This window comes from Neovison vison, chromosome 6, assembly GCF_020171115.1.
Source record: "Neovison vison isolate M4711 chromosome 6, ASM_NN_V1, whole genome shotgun sequence".
NCBI lineage: Eukaryota > Metazoa > Chordata > Mammalia > Carnivora > Mustelidae > Neogale > Neogale vison.
The window spans coordinates 191957053-191981774 of NC_058096.1; the positions used below are offsets into that span (position 1 = coordinate 191957053).

A 24722-nucleotide genomic window follows, 5' to 3' on the forward strand; every position below is an offset into this window, starting at 1 on the left:
TTACTCAAGTCCCTTTACCCACCACCCTCAAACATGTGCCTTCTCCCTTTCTACAGGTATGAATTTAGAGTGCATCCTTCTAGATTTTTTTGTCTTTATGCACAAACACATATGTGAGTTCTTCATAGAACTGATACACACATCAATGCTGCAACTTGCCATTAGTCCTTTAACAACAGTTTTTTTAGATCTTGCTAGCTGATGTCTACTGGTTCACCCCTCTGAATTGCAGTGCCATATTCTGCTATATGAACATATCATTCTCTATCATGTATCCACTCTTCTGCTGAGGACATGTGGTTTCATTACAAGCAATACTTGTAATGTATACATGATCATCCCTGGCATGCATTTTTACGTACATGAGCAAGTATTTCTCCAGGGAACACATCAGGAAGGGACTAGATCATGCCATTGCTTCTCTAAGAGTGTCTTGGTCCTTAGCCCCAAGAAACCTCCCTGAAGTCTGTGTAGGTCTTAATTGTTATCTGTATGGGAGCACCCAGCACAGAGCCTCCCAGCCAGTAACTAACCGCCTTCTGCAACACTAGTGGAGGTCCAGGTTTTCCTTTTATCTCTCTACCTCTCTAAGTCTTCGTTGGTTCATCCTTGACTATGAATCACTTAAAAGGCAGCGTCCTGGGGTGCCGGGGTGGCTCAGTTGGTTAAGTGATTAAGCATCTGCCTTCCAATCAGGTCATGATCTTAGGGTCCTGGGATGGAGCTCTGGATGGAGCAGGCCCTGCAGGGAGCCCTGTATCAAGCCCACAGCAGGATCCCTGCTGAGCAGGGAGTCTGCTTGTCTCTCTTCCTCCGCCCCTCCCCTGACTTGGGCTCACACTCTCTCTCTAAAACAAATAAATAAAAATCTTAAAAAAATAAAAGAAGAGGTAGCATCCTAAGGTCTCTGTTCTTGGCTTTCTCTTGTTTCTCCAGGGTCTTTTTCCTGGGTCAGAAGCTCTCTTCCTTGGCTGCACATCAGAATCAAAAGGAGAGCTTTTAAAATTTATCAGCATCCCCCCACCCCCAAATAAAATAAAATAAAATAATAAAATAAATATAAATAAAATAATAAAATAAAATGAATATGATAAAATAAGATAGAATTTATCAGTCCCCAGACCCATTACCCAGAGGGTCTCACTTAGTTGGCTTGCAGTGGGGTGTTTTTTCCCATGGCTTTCCACCCGATACCAGTAAGAGGTTAGAATGGAGAATCATTTGCCCTGGGCTACTGGTTCTCCAAGTGGGGACCCCAGCCGGTGTATCAGCAGCCCCTTGTATTTGTCAAAAGTGTAAAAGTTCTTGGGTCTGACCTCAGGGTTACTGAGTCAGAAACTGGGGTAGAGCCCTCTCATATCCTTCCAGATGATTCTAAAGCATATTAAATAGATTTTGAGAACCACTGTCCTGGGTGATCCAATCCATTTCCCTGACTTGATAAACAGGCAGAAGAAAACACTGCCGTTTCTCATCTTCAACCTAAATTCCTGAACCCACCCACCTAAGTGACATTCCGTGAGAACGCCCTCTGGCGCGCACCAGGCTCCCAGCTCCACTCCCATCCAACCACACTGGTTTCCCCTCAGCCTTCTTCCTCTTAGCCAATGACACCAATATCCTTCAAATTGCTGGAGGCAGAAATCTGGAATTCATTTTTTAGCATTTTTAAAATAGGTCCTCTATGCAGGTAGCTTAAGACCCAGAAGATATTTTTTTAAAAAAAAAACAAACAATGGGAGTCTCTCTCCCATCCTCATCTCCCATTATGGACTGAATGTGACAACCCCCCCCACTCCCCGGCCAAGTCATATGATGAAGCCCTAACCCACAATGGGACTGTATTCAGAGATAGAGCCTATAAGGAGGGAATTAAGGTTAAATGAAATAATAGAATTAAAAATCTTTGAAATAGGATTAGGGGCCCCAATCCAACTAAAAAAGGTATCCTTCTACCTTGTAGCAAGTGCAGGAAAGTCCAGGTGAAGGCCCAGCCGGAAGGTGGCCAATCGCAAACAAGGAGCGAGGTCTCACCAGCAAACAACCCTGCCAGCACCTTGATCTTGTACTCCCAGCCTCCAAAACTGTCAGAAAATACATTTCTGGTGCTCAAGCCATTCAAGTCTGTGGTATTTTGTTCTAGTAGCCTGTGATGGTTAATTTTATGGGTCACTTTGACTGGGCCAGGGGGTGCCCAGATACCTGACCAGACATTATTATCCTGGGTGTTTCCTGTGAGAGTGTTTTAGGGTGAGATTATTGCTTAAATTCGTATACTGAGTAAAGTAACTTGCCCACTGTAATGTGAGGGGGCCTCATACAATCAGTTGAAGGCCTGAATAGAACAAAAAACCTGACCCTTCGTCATGTGAGAGAGAATTCCTCCTGAGTGACTGCCTTCGAAGTGGGACATCTGCTTCTTCCTGCCTTTAGACTCAAGTGGAAACACAGGCTCTTCCTGGGCCTTGTGGCTGCTGGCCTTCAGGTGGAACTAAACCAATGGCTGTCTTTGTTCTCAGGCCTTTAGACTGAGACTGGAACTAACCCATCAGCTCTCTTGGGTCTCCAGCTGGCTGACTCACTGTGGGTGTTGGGACCTGGCAGCTGCCATAAGCCCATGAGCAAATTCCTTATAATAAATAAATCTATAATAAATCTCTTTCCATAGATCATATATAAATAAACCTATATATAAATATCTCTTTATACATAAATCTTTTTATATTATATTTTAAATAATAAATCTATATATAAACATTAATATACATTATCTCTCTATATAAATATGATATAAATCTAATAAATATATTTATATATAAATAAATATATCCTATATAATATTAACATATATGTATATAATACACACATGCACGCACGCACATCTTGGATCGGCTTCTCTGGAGAACCGTAGCCGACTAGTGCATCCCTCATCAATCCAATTCCCAGTCTTCCCCCCAGGGTAACCACTGTGCTTAGCTTCTTATGTAACCATTCAGGTTTCTTTAGAATACATAAGCAAATAAAAGTATGTTATTTTGCCACTTTTTTTTAGACACACTCATAGGCACGCACAAAAGTACTGTAATGGATTCTATTTAGGAGCATTTTACCCAACAACTAAAAAACTAGTATTGGCGTAGTTTTAATTTGACTTTACCTTACTATGAATAAAACGGAGTGCCTTTTCACAGGGCCACGCCATTTGTATTTCCTTTCTCGTGAGCTATTGATTGATACTTTTTGCAGATTTTTTTCTTTGAGATTGAAGGAAAGATCTCTCTTTGCGTGATGAGCTGAAAATACAATTTCTCAGTTTGTCATTTCTTTCAGACTTCTGGGTTTTGATTAGGATGTTTCTTCTCATGCAGAATTTGTCTTTGCTTGCTTTATAATGAAGTTAAACATTTCGATTTTTTTTTTCTTATATGGCTTGTGAATTTTTGAGTCCTAACTAGGAAGCCTTCCTTATGCCATGGAGGTTAAGTATATCCTCCTCTTTCCTTCTAAATCTGTCTTGATTTAGTTTTTATATTCAACTCTTGATTCATTTGATGTGGGTCAAGCCTGTATTTAAAGTGTGAGGTATAGATTATTACATTTAGTTAGTTAGTTTCAAAACCACATGGCTACCATGTCATTCTATCACTGGGTTGTGAATGGTCCATGTTTTCCCAGAAAGTTTCAAAAGTCAGCTCTCCCAGAAACTAAATTCTCACTGTTCATGCTGTTTCTGGCTTTTTCTAAAATCTAGTGTCTAGATTTTTCTAGTTCACCTACTTATTCTTCCACTGAATTTTCTCTTAATTCACAGTCTAGTAATCACCATCTTAATATCTGGTATTAATACTATAATGTGTAGATACATTGTTTTTCATTTTCAAAGTCTTCTGAGCCGCTCTTCCCAAATATACTTTGGCTTAATCTGTCTAAAACAAAACAAAAAAATAGCAGAAACAAATTGTGGGTATTTGTGTTGGGGTTCTAATCATTTTGTAAATTATCTCAGGGAGAATTGGCACTTTTGTGATTGTCAGGCGTCAGGCATCTTCCCATTTTCTCACATCTCCTCTGGAGACTTTATTAATGTTTTAAAAATATCACTCAGTAGGCAGTACCGCGTTCTTGTTCTCTCTTTCTCCCTGGTGATTTTGTTGCTATTGTACGTGTGGTTTCTATTCTTTTATATTCTCTACCTGATTATTATTTGTGTATATAAAAGATACCAATATCTGCATAAGAACTGGGAGGCTCATTCTTTTTTTTTTTTTAAGGTTTTTTATTTCTTTATTTGAGGGAGAGAAAGAACACAAGCAGGGGTGAGGTATAGAGGTAGAAGCAGTCTACACCCTGAGCAGGGAGCCTGATGCCATGTGGGTTTCAATCCCAGGATTCTGGGATCATGACCTGAGCCAAAGGCAGACTCTTAACTGACTGAGCCACCCAGACGCACCTGTGGGGATCATTCTTGATGCCCCCTTTCTCTCTCATCCCCAGTATATCGTCCCTCACCATGTCCCATGGAATCCACCTTCAAAATATAGTCTACACATGTCTGAATCCTGCCAGCTCCACGAACACCAGCCTAATTCAAGCCATGGGAACAACACAATATCCCTTGTCAACTCCGTCCTCCACACAGCAGCTAGAGGGCTCTTTTCAAAACAAGAGCATCTTGAAATCTCCCTGACGAAAACCATTTCCCTGGCTTCCTTTGTGCCCAAAATGAAATGCAGACTCCAGACTCCTCACCTGAAGGCGCTCTCTATCACTTGGCTTCTGGCTTCCTAGAAATCATGTCTTTGTTCACAGAACTCTAGCCACAAAGGCTTCTCTAGGTTCCAAAACATTCCCACTTCTTTCCTATCCCAGACCTTGCCCTGCTGTTCTCTCTGCCTGGACTACCTTTCTTCCCATTCTGAAGGGGGCTGGCTCCTTCTTAGTCCCTAGGTTTCAGCTTACCTATCAAGACCTCAAAGAGGTCTTCTCTGTTCTCTTCATATACACAGTCACCCTTTTAATCTGCTCTGCAAAATTTAGGACAGTGTTTAATTATATACGTGTTTGCCTATTTATTTACTCTGTTTTTTCTTCCCCCCTTGACTGTGAACTCTAGTGCTGTCTGCAAAGTGTGTGGCATATAGGAGATGTTCAAAAACTTTGTACTGAGTGAATGAGCAGGTGTCCTCTCAGTCTATGTAGTCAGGGCTTGAAAACCCTCTTCCTTTTTTCCTGCTCCTCAATTGCTATTCTGCATTCACATTTTAAATCCATAGCTACTGTATATCAAATGCTTATATTTCTAAGTCATGGGCTCCCCTCAAACTCTTCTCGAAGACTACCTATCCTAAATCTCTTCCCAATGTTTGTTCACAGATGCACAAAATGTAGAGTTATTTTCGAATAATGAAACACGTATTGAATGGTACAGAAACAGCTGAATTTATGCATAATTTATGAGAAAAATTCCCCTTTAGATGGTGACACCCTATTATTTTCTTTATATATTGTCTTTTTACTTAAAAAAATTTTCTCATTAAAGAAAGTTGTATTTTCTTCTTGTGAAAATTATTAACAATATGGAAATGGGTATCATAGAAATGCAGAAAGAAAAAAAAGGTTTCTGTAATCCCCAGTCCCAGAGCTCACAGTCCTATGGTCACGGTTTGATGTATGCCCATCTTCCTAGATTTTTTTTTTTCTATGCCTATCCTGTTCCAGCACAGGCTGAGATCTTGTTATTGCTATTTTATTTTGTTTTTACTACTCTAGGACCCAATTAGACAAATAACTCTGCAACATATTTGCTTAATAATACAGCTTGGATATGTTTGTGTGTTACAACACATAGCTCTTTTTACTCCAATAATTGTCTCATATTTCATTGACTATCCCTTGATGGTTGCCTTCCCTTTTCACCTGACCAATAAAGTGGAGGAGATGGTCTTGAGTTGTGTCATTGGGTTTTTTTGTTTGGTTGGGTTTTTGGTTTTTTTTAATTTTTAAGGCTTCTGTCACTCCTTGATCAAAATAACCACTCATGGAGTCATTTCTCTACTGTGACCTCTGTTTTGTCAGAAAAGTCCCTTAAGGGGCACCTGGGTGGCTCAGTGTATTAAAGTCTCTGCCTTCAGCTCAGGTCATGATCCCAGGGTCCTGCAGCCCCCTATCGAGCTCTCTGCTCAGCAGGGGGCATGCTTCCCCCTCTCTCTCTGCCTGCCTCTTTGCCTGCTTGTGATCTCTGTCTGTCAAATATATAAATAAAGTCTTGAAGGGAAGAAAGAAAGAAAGGTCCTTTAGACCAAATATAAATTCTGTGAGGTACAGATTTGCATTTGGAATTAATGAACTGAGGGATCTACTATAAGTGGTGCTGATTTAAAAAATTTACACAGGTGCATTTGTGTGGCCTACTGTACGTAGAATGCAGATCAGCACCATCATGGTATGATTGCCCAAAAGAAAATTCTATGTCCAAGCCCTCACTTCTTTTAACTGAACCTCTTGCACAGAGTCCAACAGGAGCTGAAGTTTATACCAGTTCCGCTTGCCGAGCGTGCCACCCATATGTACTGTCAGACCTGTTTTTGGGGGGTGGGGGAGAAAATAAAAAAACAATTTTTTATTTTGCCAACATCTGATAGGGACTTGACATGGCCTTAACTGCTAGGCTTACATTTCCAGAAGTAACCTATTTTGTGTTATTGGTGCCAAGTAACACAAAGGTAGTGCGTGCTGAATATGCCACTTACCATTGGCACTCATTTGCTGTCACAGAACCTCCTTGCCAGGTCAAGCCGGGACATGCAACACATTTATGGTTTTGTACATTAATTTGGAAAGTAAGTTATCGCTCCCTACCCCCAGGCTCTCTCCGTTGTCCTTGGTGGTCACAGTAGCTGAGATATTTTGAAAAGTTCTTGGAAAACTTTCTTTGTACTGGGCCCCCACCTAAGCTCCTCATGGGTGATTCAAATCCTGAACTACTTGTACAAGTTTAAGGCAAGCCCCTTGGCCATGTCCTGTTTCTGTAGCAAGGACCACAGGGAGGCCTGAACCGCTCTAAGATGCTACGCTGAACTGAGGGCCACAGGAGTTTATAAAAACAGTCACAGCCATGAGATCACTGAAGAACACTAGTGTTGTCAAGGGCATCTTATATTTAGGTGAATGAGGGGTTTAAGGTGCTGGAAAGACACTTTCCTCCTCAATGTCCGCTTGGCTTGCTGTTCAGAATTCTACCATTTCTGATTCCTTAAACCAAACCCCCATTGGCCTCCTTCCCCCGTTGGCCTGATATCTGAATTTCTACTAATGTCAAGATTTCTACTCTTTGAGATTGTATTCCTGAGCATAAAAATGTATCATGCATTAAAGTAAATATGTGACAGTCAGTATAATGTCATGGTTTAAGAGTATCAGCCTTAAAATCAGAAAGCCTGGCTTTGAGGGGCCTCTGGCTGGCTCAGTCACTGGAGCATGTGACTTTTGATCTCAGGGTCATGAGTTCAAGCCCCACATTGGTTGTGGAGCCTACTTAAAATAAAAATTTATATATTAATTTATATATATAATTACATATCAATTAAACATATTTAATAAATATATAAATTAATATATTAAACATAAAATAAATTTAATAAATTAAATATATATACATATACATATGTGTGTGTATGTGTATGTGTGTGTGTGTGTGTGTATGTGTATGTATAAATTTTTTAAAGGAAAGTCTGGCTTTGATTCCCCACTCACTAGCTACTAGCTGGGCAACCTTGGGTAATTTATATATCCTCTCTGTGCCTTCATTTCCTCCTTGAAAAATGGGACTGAAGGCATTCCTGTTTCATTGGGTTGTCAGGAGGGTTGAACTCAGTATTCTCCATTGTGCCTAGAAATAGAAAGCCATTGTTAAGGTTTGCCATTATTACAATAAATACCATTAGGACAGACAAGCCATTAAGCATCGTGGGCTGAGGAAATTAGTTTTTTGCATGTGTAAAAATTGCTTGCCATATAAAAACAGGTTTTTTTAATCTTTAGAGGGAAAATTATGTTTTGATTATTTAAAAGTTCTGCCAGGAAAACAATAGGCCCAGGGCTGGAAAAAAATGCTAGATCGGACTTACATGCTAGAATTGCTAATTTAAGCAGAATAAGAGGGAAAATCAAGCTGTTTCTAAAAATGAAAATAATTTGGGGCGCCTGGGTGGCTCAGTAGGTTGAGCCTCTGCCTTCAGCTCAGGTCATGATCCCAGGGTCCTGGGATCAAGCCCCACTTTGGTCTCTCTGCTCAGGGGGGAGCCTGCTTCCCTCTCTCCCTCTCTGCCTACTTGTGATCTCTCTGTCAAATAAATAAATAAATAATGAAAATAATTTTAAAAGGACAAGGGGACTTACAGCAAGTATAAATGTAGAAAAAATACATAGAAAGGAAATATTACCATGCACAGGATTTATTTCCTTTCCCAGTAGGAGAAAGTCTCATACCTTGGTGAAGGAGATTAACAGGCAAAGGGGCACTAGGTTGACAGCACCCCTTTCTGTCAAACTGAATCAGAAACCACTCTTCCTAACTAGCAAGTGAGGTAGAATGAGGTCCCTGATCTGAACAGAGATTAATTACTTATGCCAGCCTCTAAGCCAAGACTTTCATTGGTCAATTCATTGTCACACCATCCTTTGAGGTAGGTAATTACGATTCCCGTTTTCAGAATATAAAAAGGATATGGAAACTGCCATAGCTTTGGTCTCTTACTTGTCACACTCATGATCCTGAAGTAGCCATCAGGGAGAGCCTAGCTCTGAAAATTTCTACTCCTGAAAAAAGGAATCATGATAAGATTCTAATTAAAGCAAGTCTCGCCTCTCATGAATGATGATACCATTAAATACAGAGATTATGTCAATTATTCCTGGGGTTTCCTTTGTGTGTGTGCGCGCGTGCGCACGTGCCCTCGCACGCACTGTGTTGTGTATGAAAGAATGACTTTCATTAATTAAAAGAAACACTGGCTCTGAAAGCTAGAAATAATTTGGGGCAATCGTTAACTCATTCATTTAAGAAACATTTATTAAGTGCCTGTTACATACCACTGAGGGGATACAGTGGGAGACCGATTTGTTCCTTGCCCTCACAACAACAGAAAGTGTGAAACAAAGTTTGACAGGAGAATTTACAGGCTCAGGGGGCATATAACAACCCAGTGCCTCTCAAAATACTCCTAAGAGTTATCAGATTCCATGCTAGCATATATAAATCTAACACATGTCTATGCTGAATGTGCTCTTTCACAAAATGGTGACATTGTATCTGCACACATTGTATTACTTTCTTTTTTTTTTTTTTTCATTGTATTACTTTCTGATTTGGCTTCAGTTTCAAAGTGGTGGATATGAGCTAGAAGTCCAGTACTTCTAAATCATTTGTACTTATGAGCTGAACCCCAGATCTGAAAGTCTCATTCCACAAGATATCAAATGGAATGGAGCAAGGAGTCGAAGCCCAGAGAGTCTCTCAAGTGTATATGAATGGGAATCATCTTGGACAAGAGCAAAAAGGGAATCAACAGGAAAAAGGGACTAGGAAAAGGGAATCAGCTTGGACAATAGCCAAAGCCTGGAATGACAAGCGAGAAACAGCTGGTGAGTTAACGTCATAGAGCTCCCATGAGCTACTCACTGAGTAGCTAAAGCCACCTTACAGGGGCGCCTGGGTGGCTCAGTGGGTTAAGCCGCTGCCTTCGGCTCAGGTCATGGTCCCAGGGTCCTGGGATCGAGTCCTGCATCGGGCTCTCTGCTCAGCAGGGAGCCTGCTTCCTTCTCTCTCTGCCTGCTTGTGATCTTTCTCTGTCAAATAAATAAATAAAATTAAAAAAAAAAAAAGCCACCTTACAAACTGGGACTATGACTTTCAAAGTGGGCTTAAGAGAAGTTATTTAGAACTTTAGATTTGGCATTAAAAGAAAAAGTTCTTTTCTTTTTTTGCGGGAAATGAGAGAGAGAGAGAACACACATGAGGGGAAAGCCGAAGGAGAAGGAGAGAGAGAATCTTTAGTAGCCTCCACACCAGCATAGAGCCCAATACCAGGCTCGATCTCATGACCCTGAGATCATGACCCGAAATGAAATCAAAAGTCTGATGCTCACCCGACTGAACCACCCAGGCACCCCCAGAAAAAAGTTCTTAAGGTGGTATTCATCAGCCCAAGTGTAAAGGCTGAATGATCAAAAACAATGGGGTGGACAGTTTTACATGCCTAGGGCTTCTAGTTAATGGAGATCACGAGCTTTGGAGGTAAAATGACTACAGTTCAAATCCGAACTCAGCACGTTCTAGCTCTGTAATACTGGGCAAGTCACTTCACCTCCTGAGTCTTACTTTCATCAGTAAAACAGGGACAATAAAACTCAAGACGGCAGGACTGCCAATGGGGATTAATTAGCACAAAGTTCCAACTCAAGAGAATTTTGTGCTATCATCACTAACAGTAAAACTCCTATAACTTTTGGTATACTAATAGTATACAATTCTAACTTTCTCTACTGAAGTCAGTATTTGAAAGACTTTTAAAATACGGTAGGGTCCTCACCCATGTGGCACGAAAAGATGACAGTTTTCCCCTCCTTCCACTGCGCACACAGGAGACTGAATCAGAGAGAACACCATGCTTGAGGTCAGAGTTGGGCCATCACCCCCCACCCCCTGCCTAGTGCTTCACCAGAAACCTGTCTAACCCAGTCCCTTGGCTTATCTACCCAGAAACCACCCACTGCTGACCGCTCAGGACACTATTCACGTTAATTCTGGCTCCAGGTCTCTCCCTATCATTCGGGTGTGGGTTTTCCCTTTCTGTGGAAATAGATGGCTTCGCTTCAATTCTCCTTCCTGCTGTTTCCAGCGATATTCTGCAAACAAAGTCACTTGTGATGTCATGCCTTGCATTTCCATTGGCTAGCTTCCCTCTCTCTAGTGACTAATGTCAATCCTCACTCCCCTGGGAGAGAGTTTTCGTGAAAAACGAGCCAACGAAGTCTTCCACTTAACCTACAACAATGTTCAATTCCAGTAAAGCCTGGGAGAAGAAAATACACTAAGAATGGTCTCTCTGTACACTCTAGCTGACCTCCAAAAGCTTTGCTTCTTTTCAAGCAAACTTTCGTGATGTACCAGTTTACTAAAGAATCCACTTTTCTCCCTGAATGCCAGTAATTCCATACTCCTGTTCATAAAACTATTCTCTAAACTGCACACGTGTTTGTATAAAATAAGGAATATACTGACCCATTCATTCAGTAAATATTTTTTTTTCAATTTATTTATTTTCAGAAAAACATTATTCATTATTTTTTCACCACACCCAGTGCTCCATGCAAGCTGTGCCCTCTATAATACCCACCACCTGGTACCCCAACCTCCCACCCCCCCGCCACTTCAAACCCCTCAGATTGTTTTTCAGAGTCCATAGTCTCTCATGGTTCACCTCCCCTTCCAATTTACCCAAATTCCCTACTCCTCTCTAATGCCCCTTGTCCTCCATACTATTTGTTATGCATTCAGTAAATATTTGAGCCCCTACTACGTACTAGATTTGCTCTAAGTGCCAAGGAAAGAAGTTGTGAAATGTCCGTGAAATAACTAAGATGATTATCATGAAATACTCAGCATTAGAAAAGGAAGTTACAGAGCCAAAGAAAACTTGTACACAGAAGAGAAAGTTGAGGCAATTCTCTACATGGTATTAGCTAACCTTTTCCAAACCAAACCTCTTAAACCCAGCCATGCTTTTGAGGACTCCTTTATTCATTATATATGATAGTGATTATCAATTTGGACTAAATTGCTGAAACAGAATTCGAATCCTATCTTTCACTAATGAAGGGACCTTTGTCAAATAATTTCACCACTTTAGCCCTTGCTATCCTTATGTGTAAAATGAAACTACTAATGTTGCCCGCCTCATAAAGCTGCTGCAAGAATTAAATTACACATATATTTGTACACGGTCTGGCACATGGTAAATACTCAGAAGATGTTGATGATGATGATGGTTCAGACAAAAGATCTGAACCTGAATTTTTCAGATAGTTCACTCCATTGTCCTATGCTATGATTTCAAACGTCTTCCTAACACTTTCTAGTCTTGTTTACAGACGTAAATTCAGAGGCAAGATAACACACTGGAGAAAGGATGAATGGACTCTCACGGAGGATAAGAAATTCAGAAACCCAGGTTCTTGGTCACGGCTCAAGGTCACCAAGAGATCCTTGGTATCTTCCTTTCTGATCAGCTCTTTGGAGATGTATCAGGAGCAATTTTAAAGAAGAGTAAACAGAGTTTATCTTTGAAATTCAAATCCTAGAAGGGAAGCTAAGCAGACAGAATACACAGAAGAGGCTTCTGTCCCTACATAGAACAATTTCTATACTTATCTTTATCTTTATTTATATATAAAGTATAGTATTTATCTATACTTTTCCTTTATCAGGGGAGTTTAAATTGAAAGAGAGAAAATTTGTTTCATAGAAAATATTGAGAAGTGCTATTATTTATCCTTTATAAACTTTCTTTAATTGACATAAAATTCACATATAATATTAGTTCCAAGTATACAACGTAAAGCTCTGATATATGTAGATATTGTGAAATGATTGCCCCACCAAGTCTAATTAATATCCATCCCTGTCCATAGTTACAATTCTTTTTCTTGTGATGACTTTTAAAGATCTACTCTCAGCAACTTTCAAACATACAAAACAATGTTTTTAACTATAGTTACTGTGCTATATTACATCCCAAGACTTAATTATCTTATAACAGGAGCTTTTTACCTTTTGACCACCTTCCCCATTTTGTCCACCTCCTGCCCACACCTCAGGCAACCACCAATCCATTCTCTGTATCTATGAATTTAGGGTTTTTTGAGGGTTTTTTTTTTTAAGACTCCATATGTGAAATTAAACAGCATTTGTCTTTCTCTGCCTGACTTACCTCACTTCACAAAATGCCCTCAAGGTCCATTCACATTGCCACAAGCATCCCTTCTTTTTTAACGGCTGGAATAATATTCCATTATATGAACCACCGTTCCTTTGTCCATTCCTCCATTAATGGACACTTAGGTTGCTTCCACATCTTGGCTATTGATAGTAATACTGCAGTGAGAATGGGGATAGAGCTAACTTTTCAGATTAGTGTTTTTGTGACCTTCAGATAAATACCCAGAAATGGAATTGCTCAATTCCATGGTAACTCCATTTTTAATTTCTAAAGGAATCCTGCTGTGTTTCTGGCTGCACCAACTTACATTCCCACCAACAGCGTATAAAGGTTCCATTTTTTCCATATCCTCACCAAACTTTTTATTTCTTGTCTTTTTAGTAATGGCTACTTTAACAGGTGTGAGCTGATAGCTCATTGCGGTTTTGATTTGCATTTCCCTGATGCTTAGTGATGTTGAGCATCTTTTCATCTACCTGCTGGTCATCTGTATATCTTCTTTGGAAAAAGTCTTTTCAGATCCTCTGATAATTTTTTAATTGCTTTTTTTTTTTTTTTTTTTTTTTTTTTTGCTATTGAGTTGTTTGAGCTCTTTATATATTTTGGATAGTAAACCCTTATCCAGTATGATTTGTAAATATTTTCTCCCATTACATAGGTTGCCTCTTCACATTATTGATGGTATCCTTTGCTTGCAGAAGCTTTTTAGTTTAATGTAGTCCCACTTGCTTATTTTTGCTTTTGTTGTCTTTGCTTTTGGTATCACATTCCAAAACATTATCACCAAGACCAACATCAAGGAGCTTACCCCTATTTCTTCTAGGAGTTTTATGATTGTAGGTCTTAACACTCAAGTCTTGAATCCATTTTGAGCTGATTTTTGTGGATGGTGTAAAATAAGGATCTGGTTTCATTCTTTTGGATGTGATTGTCCAGTTTCCCAATATTTTTTGAACAGGTTGTCCTTTCTCCACTGTACATTCTTGGTTCTGTGCCATAAGTCAGTTGACTATATACATGGGTTTATTCGTGGCCTCTCTACTCTGTTCTTTTCAGTTTATCCATAAAAGTACTGTATTTTTTAGTAATTTTATAGTAAAAGTTCTAGAATATTTTCCATCGGAATCAACTAATAGTTTGATTTTGTGATATTTTTTCCATTCCTTGCTAAGTTTGCAATGCTCAGATACTGTGATTATGAGGAATTTTATTTACATAATGAAAAAGATTGTGTTTTAGAAGACATATGTTTTAGAAAATTATTTTGAAAGTTTAAGAAAAAGATCTAAATGTCACCCTTTAAAAATCTTTGCACTTTACAGTTTCTGTTTCTGTTTTCCCATCTTTATACTGTTTATACTCATTAAAAATTCCAGTAATACAGTTAGACAGTGGCACCAGTGGTCCACTTGGGTTAACTTTCTTAGGAATTACCAAGTCATTTTTCCCTCTACCAAGAGAAATATAAGCATTAATATTTCAAGAGTAGAGACCACTTCTGGCATATTGCTATATGGTCCTTGGTGTTGGGAGTGCTTGATATTTCCAGTACAGAGGGCCAGCCCACTTAGTAACAGAAAACTCCAGTTCTGGGACACTTTCCTTTCTCTTGAAATTAGTGAAATTAGCACACCCTAGGTTCTTCTTGAGGGCTGGTAAAGGGGAAAGTACTTTTGAACGACCCAGGATTAAACCATTCTCTCTCTCTCTCTCTCTCCCTCCCTCCCTCCCCCCCGCCTCCCCTCTCTGCTCTCACTCCATGCTTTCCTTTCACTCACACACTGGCTCACACACTCCCTCTCTGCTCCGGCTTGTCTGGGCTCCAAACTTGCATCCTAAGGCGGAGGTAGGAGTAGCCTGAAGTGTCGGCTTTGAACTACTCCAAGCATCTCTCGGGCTGAAAGGAAGACGTGATTGAGAAATCCCTCCCCCGACTGGTGCTTCCCCGCCCCCAGCACCTCTCCGCTCTCCCCGCCGACGCTCGAGTCCGCGACGGTCCCCTCGCACTCCGCCCTCACTCCCCTCTACCCCATATCTCTAAACCCTGTCTGGGCACCAAAGTCCCCGCCCCCTCTCACTGCCAAGAGCCATTCTTAACCTTTTTTGGGCCGGGGACCTACAAAATGCTCTGGACTCTCTCCGGATGGGGACGGGGGGGGGGGGGAACAGCTTGACAGCTTTGTGAAACTTTGAAAAAAACTGATCTGAAATGCATCCCGAACTTCCAGATTAAGAACCCCATCTCGAAAACTCTTGATTTAGGACAATCAGATCGAAAGTGGAGCTCAGATGCCCCATCTCGTTCCTACTGGGAAACTGTAGGAAGGAGAAGACGGTCCGGCACTGGGCCACTTTCACTTGTAAGAAACGAAATGAAGGGGAGAGACAGGGACAGAAATTCGTAAAGGGGGAAAGAGAAGAGGGAGAGAGCTGTTATCAAGACAAGACGACAGAAGGGAGGAAGGAGAAAAGGGACAAGAGAAATAGGGGAAACAAGGACACAATGGGAGGGGAGGCGACAGCACAGTGGAAGAACCGGCACAGAGCGCGGCGCACAGAGGCGAGGGCGAGGAAGCGCGAAAGAGCAGAGGGAGGAGAGAGGAGAGGGGTCAAGAGACAGAAACTGGAAGCTCTGGGAAAGGGAGAGAACTTTCTCTACTCTCCCTCCCCAGCGCAGGGAGTCTCAGAAAAGCCGATCTGCACGAGGTGGCGGGGAGCGCGAGCGGCTGGCCCCCGAGCACCGGGCGCCTCTGACCTCCGCCTCCTGCAGCCCGCGGCCGGCTGCGAGACTCGCACGGGCAACCGAGGAGGGGACTCCGTCTCGAAGGGGGCGGTCCCCACTCGCTTCGCTTTCTCCTCCCCTCTCCTCCCAGAGGCGGGCACCCGGGGTATTTGAGCGGCGGAGGACCCGCGGCCCCCCCCCGCCTCCGCCCCCACAGCCCCCCATTCAAGAAGCCGCTCCGCTATCCCGGGCAGCACAGGGCGCCCGGCGCGTCTCGGAGCGCACGTTCCGCGCCTTCTCCTGCCGGCTCCCTGGACATTATGCGGCCGAGCAGCCGAGCCCCAGTCCTCCTCCTCCTCCTCCGGCTCCTCCTGCGGCCCGAGCGGCTCAGCTCTCGGCAGGCGGCGGCGTTGCTCAGCCGAGCGCAGACGGGACCCTCGCGACGAGACCTCAGCGACTCCTAAAGTCAAAAGTTGGCGGCGGGCGCCAGGCTCCGCGCGCTCACCGCGGCCGCTGCCTCGCGTCGCCGCCGCAGCCAAGCCGGGCAGGAGGGAGGGGGGTGGGAGCCACGGGGGAGGGGTGGGGAGCACCATGCAGTTTGTATCCTGGGCCACACTGCTAACGTTCCTGGTGCGGGACCTGGCCGAGATGGGGAGCCCAGACGCCGCGGCCGCCGTGCGCAAGGACAGGCTGCACCCGAGGCAAGGTAATGAGGCTCCGGCCACCGCGACCCCTCCGCCCCAATCGCCACCTCCCCAGCCTCTGCGTCCGACAGCAGGCACCCCGCAGTGGAGGCCTCTCCTTTTCCTAGAAAGAATTATCTACGGCTCTACAACCTCTCCCCTTTTTAGGTCATTTCCAGCCAATTTCTAGAGAGAGCCGCTGTAGAACAAACTTAGTCTCCTCCAGCCCTCTTCGCTTGTAGTTTGATCTTTCCCCTTTTCCACCTCCGTGCCGCAAACTATAGTTACTTAGTAACTGGGGGTAGCAGATAGTGGCAGGGTATTTGTCAGAATCTGAAATTATCTTACGTATTTTTTACTTTGTTCATTGCTTCCGAATGGTGTTTCCTCCGAGTCCAGCCTAGTTCTTGGCCGTTCCTGGCACATAGTAGGTGCTCAGTAAATATCTGTGCATTGGCTGAGGGTGAAGGCATTGACTCAAATGGGCAAAATAACTGTTGGAAAATAACCCAGAACAAAGCCCTTTTCATTTTAAATTAAAACTTGGGGGGAACTGGTTTGCAGAAAATGGAATTATTGGTTCATGTGTCTCTGCTCTTCCCTGCAGTGAAATTATTAGAGACCCTGAGAGAATACGAAATCGCGTCTCCCATCCGAGTGAACGCTCTCGGAGAACCCTTTTCCACGAACGTGCACTTCAAAAGAAGGCGACGGAGCATTAAGGCTGCCTCCGACCCCTGGCCTGGCTTCGCTTCCTCCTCTACCTCTTCCCAGGAGCACTACCGCCTCTCTGCCTTCGGCCAGCAATTTCTATTTAATCTCACTGCCCATGCTGGATTTATCGCTCCAACGTTCACTGTCACCCTCTTTGGGACGCCCGGGGAGAATGAGACAAAGTTTTATTCCGAGGAGGAAACGGAGCTCAAGCATTGCTTTTACAAAGGCCATGTCAATACCAAGTCCGAGCACACGGCGGTCATCAACCTCTGCTCAGGAATGGTGAGTTGGTGCGCGCCACCCCCCTCCTTTCCCTCCTCTTCACCCCTTTCTGGAAGGCGTAATTAATTGCTTTCTAGCCTAAGACCCTCACTGTGCCGAGTTTCTACTTTGGCTTTAAATATCCGCTAGCAGCTCGTATGCATCCTGAGGTTTGGGTGACAAGCCCAGTTCGTGTGCTTACACTGGGGAGAGGCACACGCAGCCGCCCCTAGGGGGTTCGGAATGTTTTGGAGCTTTCTAGAGTCCGAATTCAGGCTCCCCAGCGCTTTGCCCAACGCTAGTAGGCGGCTTGGAAGTCGGTTTCCAAATTCCGAGAGTTGTCCTTTCTTGCAGCAAACCCTGCTGCCCAGGAGCGGAGCAGCTGAGCGTAGGGAGGACCCAACTCCTTATTGGAGCGTCTTGAGTCAGGGGTGTGGGCTGAGGATCCCCAGCCTCGGGTATGGGGAGTTCCTTCTCCGTGTTGTGGAGGGCGGTGCGTAATCTAGAGTCCCGGCGATTTCTCTGGGCCTTTTTTCACGCGCCAGGAACCCTGAGGCCAAACAGGATTGACAGGGAACAGGTCCGTCCCGGAACGGAAGGGTGGGCCGAGGGCTCTGGGGGCGGGGAAGAGGGCGGAGCCTGCCTCCGACGCTTTGAATTTGGATAGAAACTAGGAGTGGGGGTGTGGCGCAGTCCGATTCTGCACCCTGCTGGCGGGGTGGCCCCAAGAAACAGAAATAGTGGGGGAGAGCCTGGAGAATCTACCCGTATGAGACTTCGGTACTTCTGGGTTTTTTGCCAGCATATGGGGTTCCAGAGAATCGAAAGACAGAGCTTACAACGCATGTTTCCCTGGAGAGGGAGGGCTAGTAGGCGCAGGCTGGCCACCTCCCTACACTGCAAAATACGCACGTAGCAGGTTTTCCGAGCGGATACCTCGACCCTCTCCTGATCTACCCCTCCCCATTTGCTCTCCAGTTGGCCCCACAGGGCAACAGCTTTTTATCCGCCCCCCCCAAACATTTGAAGACCTGCTGTAAAGTTCTGGCCAGAGGGAAAGCGGTCCTTGACTTTCCCAAACGATGTGCGTTGCTACCACGCGCGTGTGACGCAGAAACTTTCCCGGGTCAGGTTCTCCCAGCGCAACGCGCTGTGTGCACTGCGCCCGAGTGATGCGTTTACTCTTCCCCTGAGGACCCACATTCCCTGTCACCTTCTCTAAGAGGGAGCACGGATACTTACCTGGTGCACTCGGTTGCCCCTTCTGTGCGCTGTTGGTAGATTCAGCGTCCCGGTCTAGATGTCGCATCCATCTCCACCGTCCTATGGAAGGGTGGGAAGAGTCTGGTGGGGAGCCAGGCAACCTTGAAGACTGGGATGGGGAAGGTTTTAGCCTGCTGGGATACAGGCATGGGGATGAGCCCCTCCAGCCCCCAGCAAAGCGCCGGGAGCTGCGTCTCGAGGTTGAGCTTGTTTGGGGTGGGCGGAGACGGCAGTTTGACGCACGGGGGGGTAAGGGGGTGCTGTAGTGAGTCATCGCTGCCCCAAGACCTAGGGCCAAAGCGCAGGAATCTTGCCATTCTTCAAAAGGTTATGGCCCGGGTGGGCTTAGGTCAGGCATTGGAACCCAGGTCACCAGAGCACCCCTAGAAACTAAGATTGTAAACCCCACTTCGAGAACTTTACGGATGGGGCAGGGATTGTACGTAAAGTTTGTAAACAACCTTTACTCCTCCTCCCTCCCCGCCTCCACAGCCCGCTGAATGGCCCTGGCAGTTGTATAAATACTTGGCTGGCAGGACCTTGATTTCATTTGGCAATTTTAGGTGGTAACTCGCCCGTGGGTATGCAAGTGGCAACTCTCTTGGGGGGCTTAGGGCCCGGGACTTAAGAATGATTGTATAGACCGTGAAAACAACCTTCATATTGCATTAAATTTCTTATCTGCCTTTTCTGGTAGAGAAAGGTCCAGAATAACATCTTAAAGATAAGTGCGCTGTGTGTTTCTGTCTTCAGCGATTAATCGAGCTCCAATCTCATCAAGCTCATCCCTTTGTCTTCCTTCTGGAATTGGTCTTTCTTCCCAGGACTTCCCACTATCATTTCTATAGCAGTAATATCATGAAGTTTCTAGTAGCCCACCCAGGAAATCTCTCACTCTTTAGAGTGAATCTAAAAGTGCCAATCTACACAACACACACACACACACACACACGCACACACACGCACACACCCCACCAGTTATCATTTTCCCCCCGAATTCGATCTTAGATGTGTATCTCACCGGGTCTGAACAAGCCCAGCCCAAATTCTAGACCTTTTTACTTCTCTGCTCCTCTCTCATTTAGCGTTGTTTTCTAAGAAGTATTTCCATCTGGCTTCTCCTCCTTCACGCTTTCCTCTCTGGTCCCTGCCACACACCCCTAACAAATTAAAAACTGCTAACAGATTAAGAGCCTGGTGCAAGATTATATTACTCCCCCGTTCACTCACCTTACCTAGTGGCTCCCCACTGCTCAAAGAACAACTGAACAACTACTAATTCCCTCCTCAGATGATTCAGACCATTTGTGATGTGCCCTCTCACGCCTTACACACCCGCATGCTACTCTCTTCTCTTGGGCTTTCCCTCCACCAATTCTGTGTATCAGTCAACCTGCTTTTGCTCCTTTCTCTGAATTTCCCTCCCACCCCAGTCCTACCTTATTGCCTTTGGGCTTTTGGGTTTACTTGGTCATCTCCCCCAGTATCACAGGCTCCAATCCTACCCCTCTTTTAAAGTGTAGCTTACACAGCTTCTTCCCCAGGACATCTTGTCCTTCACAGACACTTGTACCTTTCCTATAATGCTTCGTATGCTCTCCCTTGTATTATAGTTCTTGGTACTCAACGATCTAACCCTTTCCTTGGCAGCAGGGTCAGCATCAGCGCATTTATCTCCCATGTTGGAGCCTTGTGTATTATATTTAGTAACTATATTGGGATAAATGGACACTGTAACCAGGAAAAGATGACTCTTAGAGCAGACATTCATCAAACATCAAAGGTGTCTTCTGTGACTCGACAACAAAATTAATTTGGCATCATACAGATAACATTTATTGGACTCCTATGCAAAGCACTTTTTGTGTGCATTATCTCACCCCATCCCAATCCTCAAAACAACCCATTTTACAGATGAGGAAGGACTCTGAGGCGTAGAGAGTCAGAGGCTTGCTCCAGGTGTCCTGACTAGTAACTGGCAGAGTTGAAGTTCCCACCCTGTTTTTCTGACCCACGTTCCTAACCGGGAACCAGAGACTGGATCTGTGATCCTAAAGAGACTTTGGAAGTTCTTTATAGAAAAGGTACTGGACTAACGTCAGGATACCTGGGTTCTAGATTCAGTACTGGCACCATTCAGCAGCTGCTTCTGGATCACGGAAGAGGGACTTAGGACAAGTCACTTCCTCCCTCTGGGCCTTAGTTTCCCCTTTTAGTAATGAAAGGTGCCAGATCACCACCAGAGGAGCTCCCAGGTTCGTTCCCAATGGTTATGTCTCTCTGGTAGATTGCACATGTGTAAGCTACTGCTCTGTGCCCTGACAACACCCGAGTTGTATATTTAAAACAGAGAGAGGTGCCCAGAGCAGTCCTCCCTGTAAGCCGACAGCTCATGAATCACGCGGAAGGCTTTTGTAAGAATACAGGTTCTAGACCTCACCCCCCCGGAAATTCCAGATCTGCAGGTATGGGGTAATGCCACAAATCCCCCTTTTTTTTTTTTCCCCAAGTCCCCAGGCAATTTTGAAATTTAGATAGGTTTGGAAACCCCAGTGTCTTGGCCTCTTGCTTCCCAAACTTTATTGAGCCTCAGAATACCTTGGAGTGCTCATTGCTTTTCTCCCAGGCCCTACCCCCAAAGATGGGGATTCAGTAGACCAGATTTAGGGTGGAGCATGATTATGTGAATTTCTAACAAAGTCCTAAGTGTTGCCAATACTACCCCTGCCATTCAAGGACTGTCACTTTCATTGTGTCTAGGGGGAAGGTAAAAGAGTCCTGGGTTTTTTTTTTTCTTTCTGTTGTTGTTTTTGTTTTGTTTTTTTGTTTGTTTGTTTTTTAACAACACCATTGAAGAGCTTGATTTCTTCCTTTCAAGACTTACCCCTGCAAGGCACGGACAACTTTTTAATGCTCTTGGAGATGCGGTTTGGGTGGCTCAACCTTGAGGCATAGTCTACCATCTTGTGGGTGTGTGGGAAGGGGAGAAGGAGCTACCCATTTCAGGGTGCTTAAACGCATTCTGTCCTGGTGGTTAGAGGCTAACACAGCAACACAGAAAGCTGCTAAGGTGTTCTAATCCCTTACAAAGTGTCAACTTGCTAAGCGCTTTCTGTGCATTATCTCATTTAGCCTGCACCGTAAGCCTTTACAAGAAGTCCTTTTGTCCCCGGTTGACAAATAAGGAAGCCAAAGCTCAGAGCAGTTAAGGACCTTGCCCAAGGTGGGCAGGTCAGTGTCCAGATTGGGATTGGAACCTAGGGCAGTCGGATTGCAAGCCTTGTACCATTTCACGCCCTATTGAAAGGGAAGGGTGTGCAGAGACTCACCTGTCAGTGTCACTGGTGGGACCTCCTGGACCTCCTGGAGTGCCTGCGGTGGGTCTCTGCTTTCTGGATTTGAATTAATGATAAGGCTTCCATGAATCAGCTTTTCCCTCTGGAGCTCACACTTGTCCCTGCGTTTCCAGGCTATCTTCACACCCAGAAACACTCTCTTGGAACAGCCTATATAAGTGAGTACGACTAGAATTGGGTCGCTGACAAGGATTTCTTAGAGACAGATTTGCATAGCAGGTGCCATAACCTAGAGTCAGCTCAAGGAGAAGGTACTGTCCTGGGGAGTGCAAATAAACTGCTTTCCCAAACAGGTGGGCAGAGAGTTCAGTGTTCAGCAGCCCTCATGGGGAAGGGCTTGGGGGAAATGCCACCCTCACTCCTTGGCAATGTTCCATTTTTCCCCCTCCTTGTGGTTGAGTTCTGTTAAACCAACCTCTCATCCCTCTTCATCGGCAGCTGGGCACTTTCCGGTCCCATGATGGGGATTATTTTATTGAACCACTACTGTCCATGGACGAGCAAGAAGATGAAGACGAACAGAACAAACCACATATCGTCTATCGGCACAGCACCCTGCACAGAGAGCCCTCAACGGGAAGGCGTGCGTGTGATACCCCAGGTATTTCCTTCCTGCTCTGACAGAGCCCCCCACCTCGGTGAGATGGGTCAGTGACAATACTACAAACACGTACCTCTTCCACAAGCTGCAAACTGCTACCGTTTACATTGTCATTTACTCAGTCTTCGAGCGAGGTAGGTATTTCCTGTGGCACAGATGTGGAAGCTACAGAGAGGTTTAGTAACTTGTCCCAGGTTGCACAGCTACAAACCAACAAAGCCTCGATATGAGCTCGGCTCACTCCAGGCTCACGGTGGGCAAAGCTGCGTCTTGTTGAATTTGCTAATTGTTAGGATACGGCTTCAATAATCTCTTCAGGCTCTCACAACCATATCTTCAGTCAGCAATGGCTTATGTTCCCTGTGTGTTTGGTGTTTTCTGTTCCTTTGGGATTTTTTTTTTTTTTTGGTAACCAGGTAGGATTAACAAAAAGGTGAAATAGTCTCATAAACGGAACTCAGCAGAATCTCTTTGTGTTCATTGGGGTTTTTCCTAACCACATCGGTTATCAGTTTTAGTTGTTGTTCTAGGCTTCAGGAAATAGCAGAATAGAAGTGTGGATTGCGCTGTCAGGTTCTGTCACATGTGCCTGTGCCTACCCCTGGCTTTCCTTCCCTGCTGGCCACATTCCTTGAGGCTTTGTGCTAACACGTCTGGCCATTGTCAAGGCTGTGTCATTCTGGACCCCTCAGAAAGCTTATGTTTGTGTATGTTTCTCAGTCTACGGCCTTGAGGCAACTTTCCACTGTCCTTGAAGCCTGGTTACTTTCTTTTTGATGACGGCTTGTCCCTAAAAAATTGTCCCTCAGTTTGGTCCTGTTTTAAGATGTTTGCTAGAATGCTCTTTTTTAATTCTAAAATAAGGATTTCTAAAACTTTGTCCTTTTCCTTATTCTTCATTTTTAGAAGTTGCTTCTCCAAATTAAATAACTTCTCAAGGTCTTTCTGGCATCTCCAAACAAGACCCGAATTCCAAACCAGCAGAGGGTTTCCTAAAATGCTTCCCAAATGATCGCTTGTTTTGTCTTACATCCGTATTAGGTCCTTCCTCTGACAGACTGTGGTGTCCTATCCCCTCCTGGAATTCTTTCTAAATAAGAGAAGATAACATGGGCTGCTTATAACCCAGAATAGCCAGGCCATAGGGTATAGCATTGTAGCCCATCTAGTGCCATGTTCCTCCTCCCAGGGCTGAATGGAATATAACTGAAATACGATGTCAGTTAGACTCATGAACGAGCCAAGGGGTGAGCTGGGCAGGGGGAGGGCTGAGGGAGCGGTGTACTCAGAAACCACAGTCCCAGCAGCTGGCCTGGCACCAAGACTGCCAGCTACCAGGCAGTGTAATGGCGAGATGTATATCCCATTTTTTTTGGCCTGTGCTAGTGAGAACACTGTCCTTTCCTTCTTGACTTCCCAAATCTGAATTAGCAAATGCTTCTTTTATGTATGTGGATTAACCTATATATAGCATATGATAGAAAGGAAACGTGATTGCTCCCTTTCTATTTTATTAATGTATATTCAGAAGATACTCAAGTAACTAGTTGTTCGTTGATCAATTTATCGAACAACAGCACTTTGTGGTAGTCTTCTGCCCTAAAGTGGCAGCAAACCAACATTTAAAAAACAAACAAACAAACAAACAGGTCCTTCTCTATACTGGCAATGTGCAAAGCACTTTACCTACACGACTTTAGCGAATCCTCACGACAACCCTGGAGGGCTGGTACCGCTCTTACCCCATCATACCCAGCAGGGGAGCAGAGAGGAAGCACCTTGCCCCAGACCGCCCAGCTACTCTATGATGACAGCCCACGTTTGTCTTATCCCACGATCCATTTTCTCTGTGCAGGTGTGATGTGTCTGTGTGCGTGCGTTGGGTGTGACAGGGAGAGAGAGAGAGGGAAGTCTTACTTAGTGCCCTCATTCAAAAAGCCCTTAAAGTTCATTTGTTAGAAATTAGTTGCCTAAGTCAATCAACATTTGATTTTCTGGGCCAGAAGACAAGCCACTGTCAAGTCCTGTTAAAAACACAAAGAAGAGGGACTATGAAAAGGAGAAGTTGGAGGACAACGGAAGATGCTTTAATTTTTCAAAAAAAAGTTATTTGGGTTCGTC

At 44.3% G+C, this 24722-nt stretch overlaps 1 protein-coding gene and 1 long non-coding RNA gene across 9 annotated transcripts in view; one reads left to right on the plus strand and one right to left on the minus strand.

The window, feature by feature from the left end:
- LOC122909289 overlaps positions 1-18869 on the minus strand; it is a 311611-nt gene extending 292742 nt beyond the window's left edge. For all 3 annotated transcript variants that reach the window (XR_006385116.1, XR_006385115.1, XR_006385114.1), the window contains exon 1: positions 18624-18869. This is a non-coding gene — a long non-coding RNA (uncharacterized LOC122909289). The remainder of the gene's footprint in view (positions 1-18623) is intronic.
- Positions 16310-24722, plus strand: part of ADAMTS9 (ADAM metallopeptidase with thrombospondin type 1 motif 9) — a 163193-nt gene continuing 154780 nt past the window's right edge. For all 6 annotated transcript variants that reach the window (XM_044253222.1, XM_044253227.1, XM_044253228.1 and 3 more), the window contains exons 1-3: positions 16310-16426; positions 17011-17402; positions 22439-22601. In XM_044253222.1, the coding sequence (XP_044109157.1) occupies positions 16312-16426; positions 17011-17402; positions 22439-22601 (670 nt within the window). In that variant the 5' untranslated portion in view covers positions 16310-16311. The remainder of the gene's footprint in view (positions 16427-17010; positions 17403-22438; positions 22602-24722) is intronic.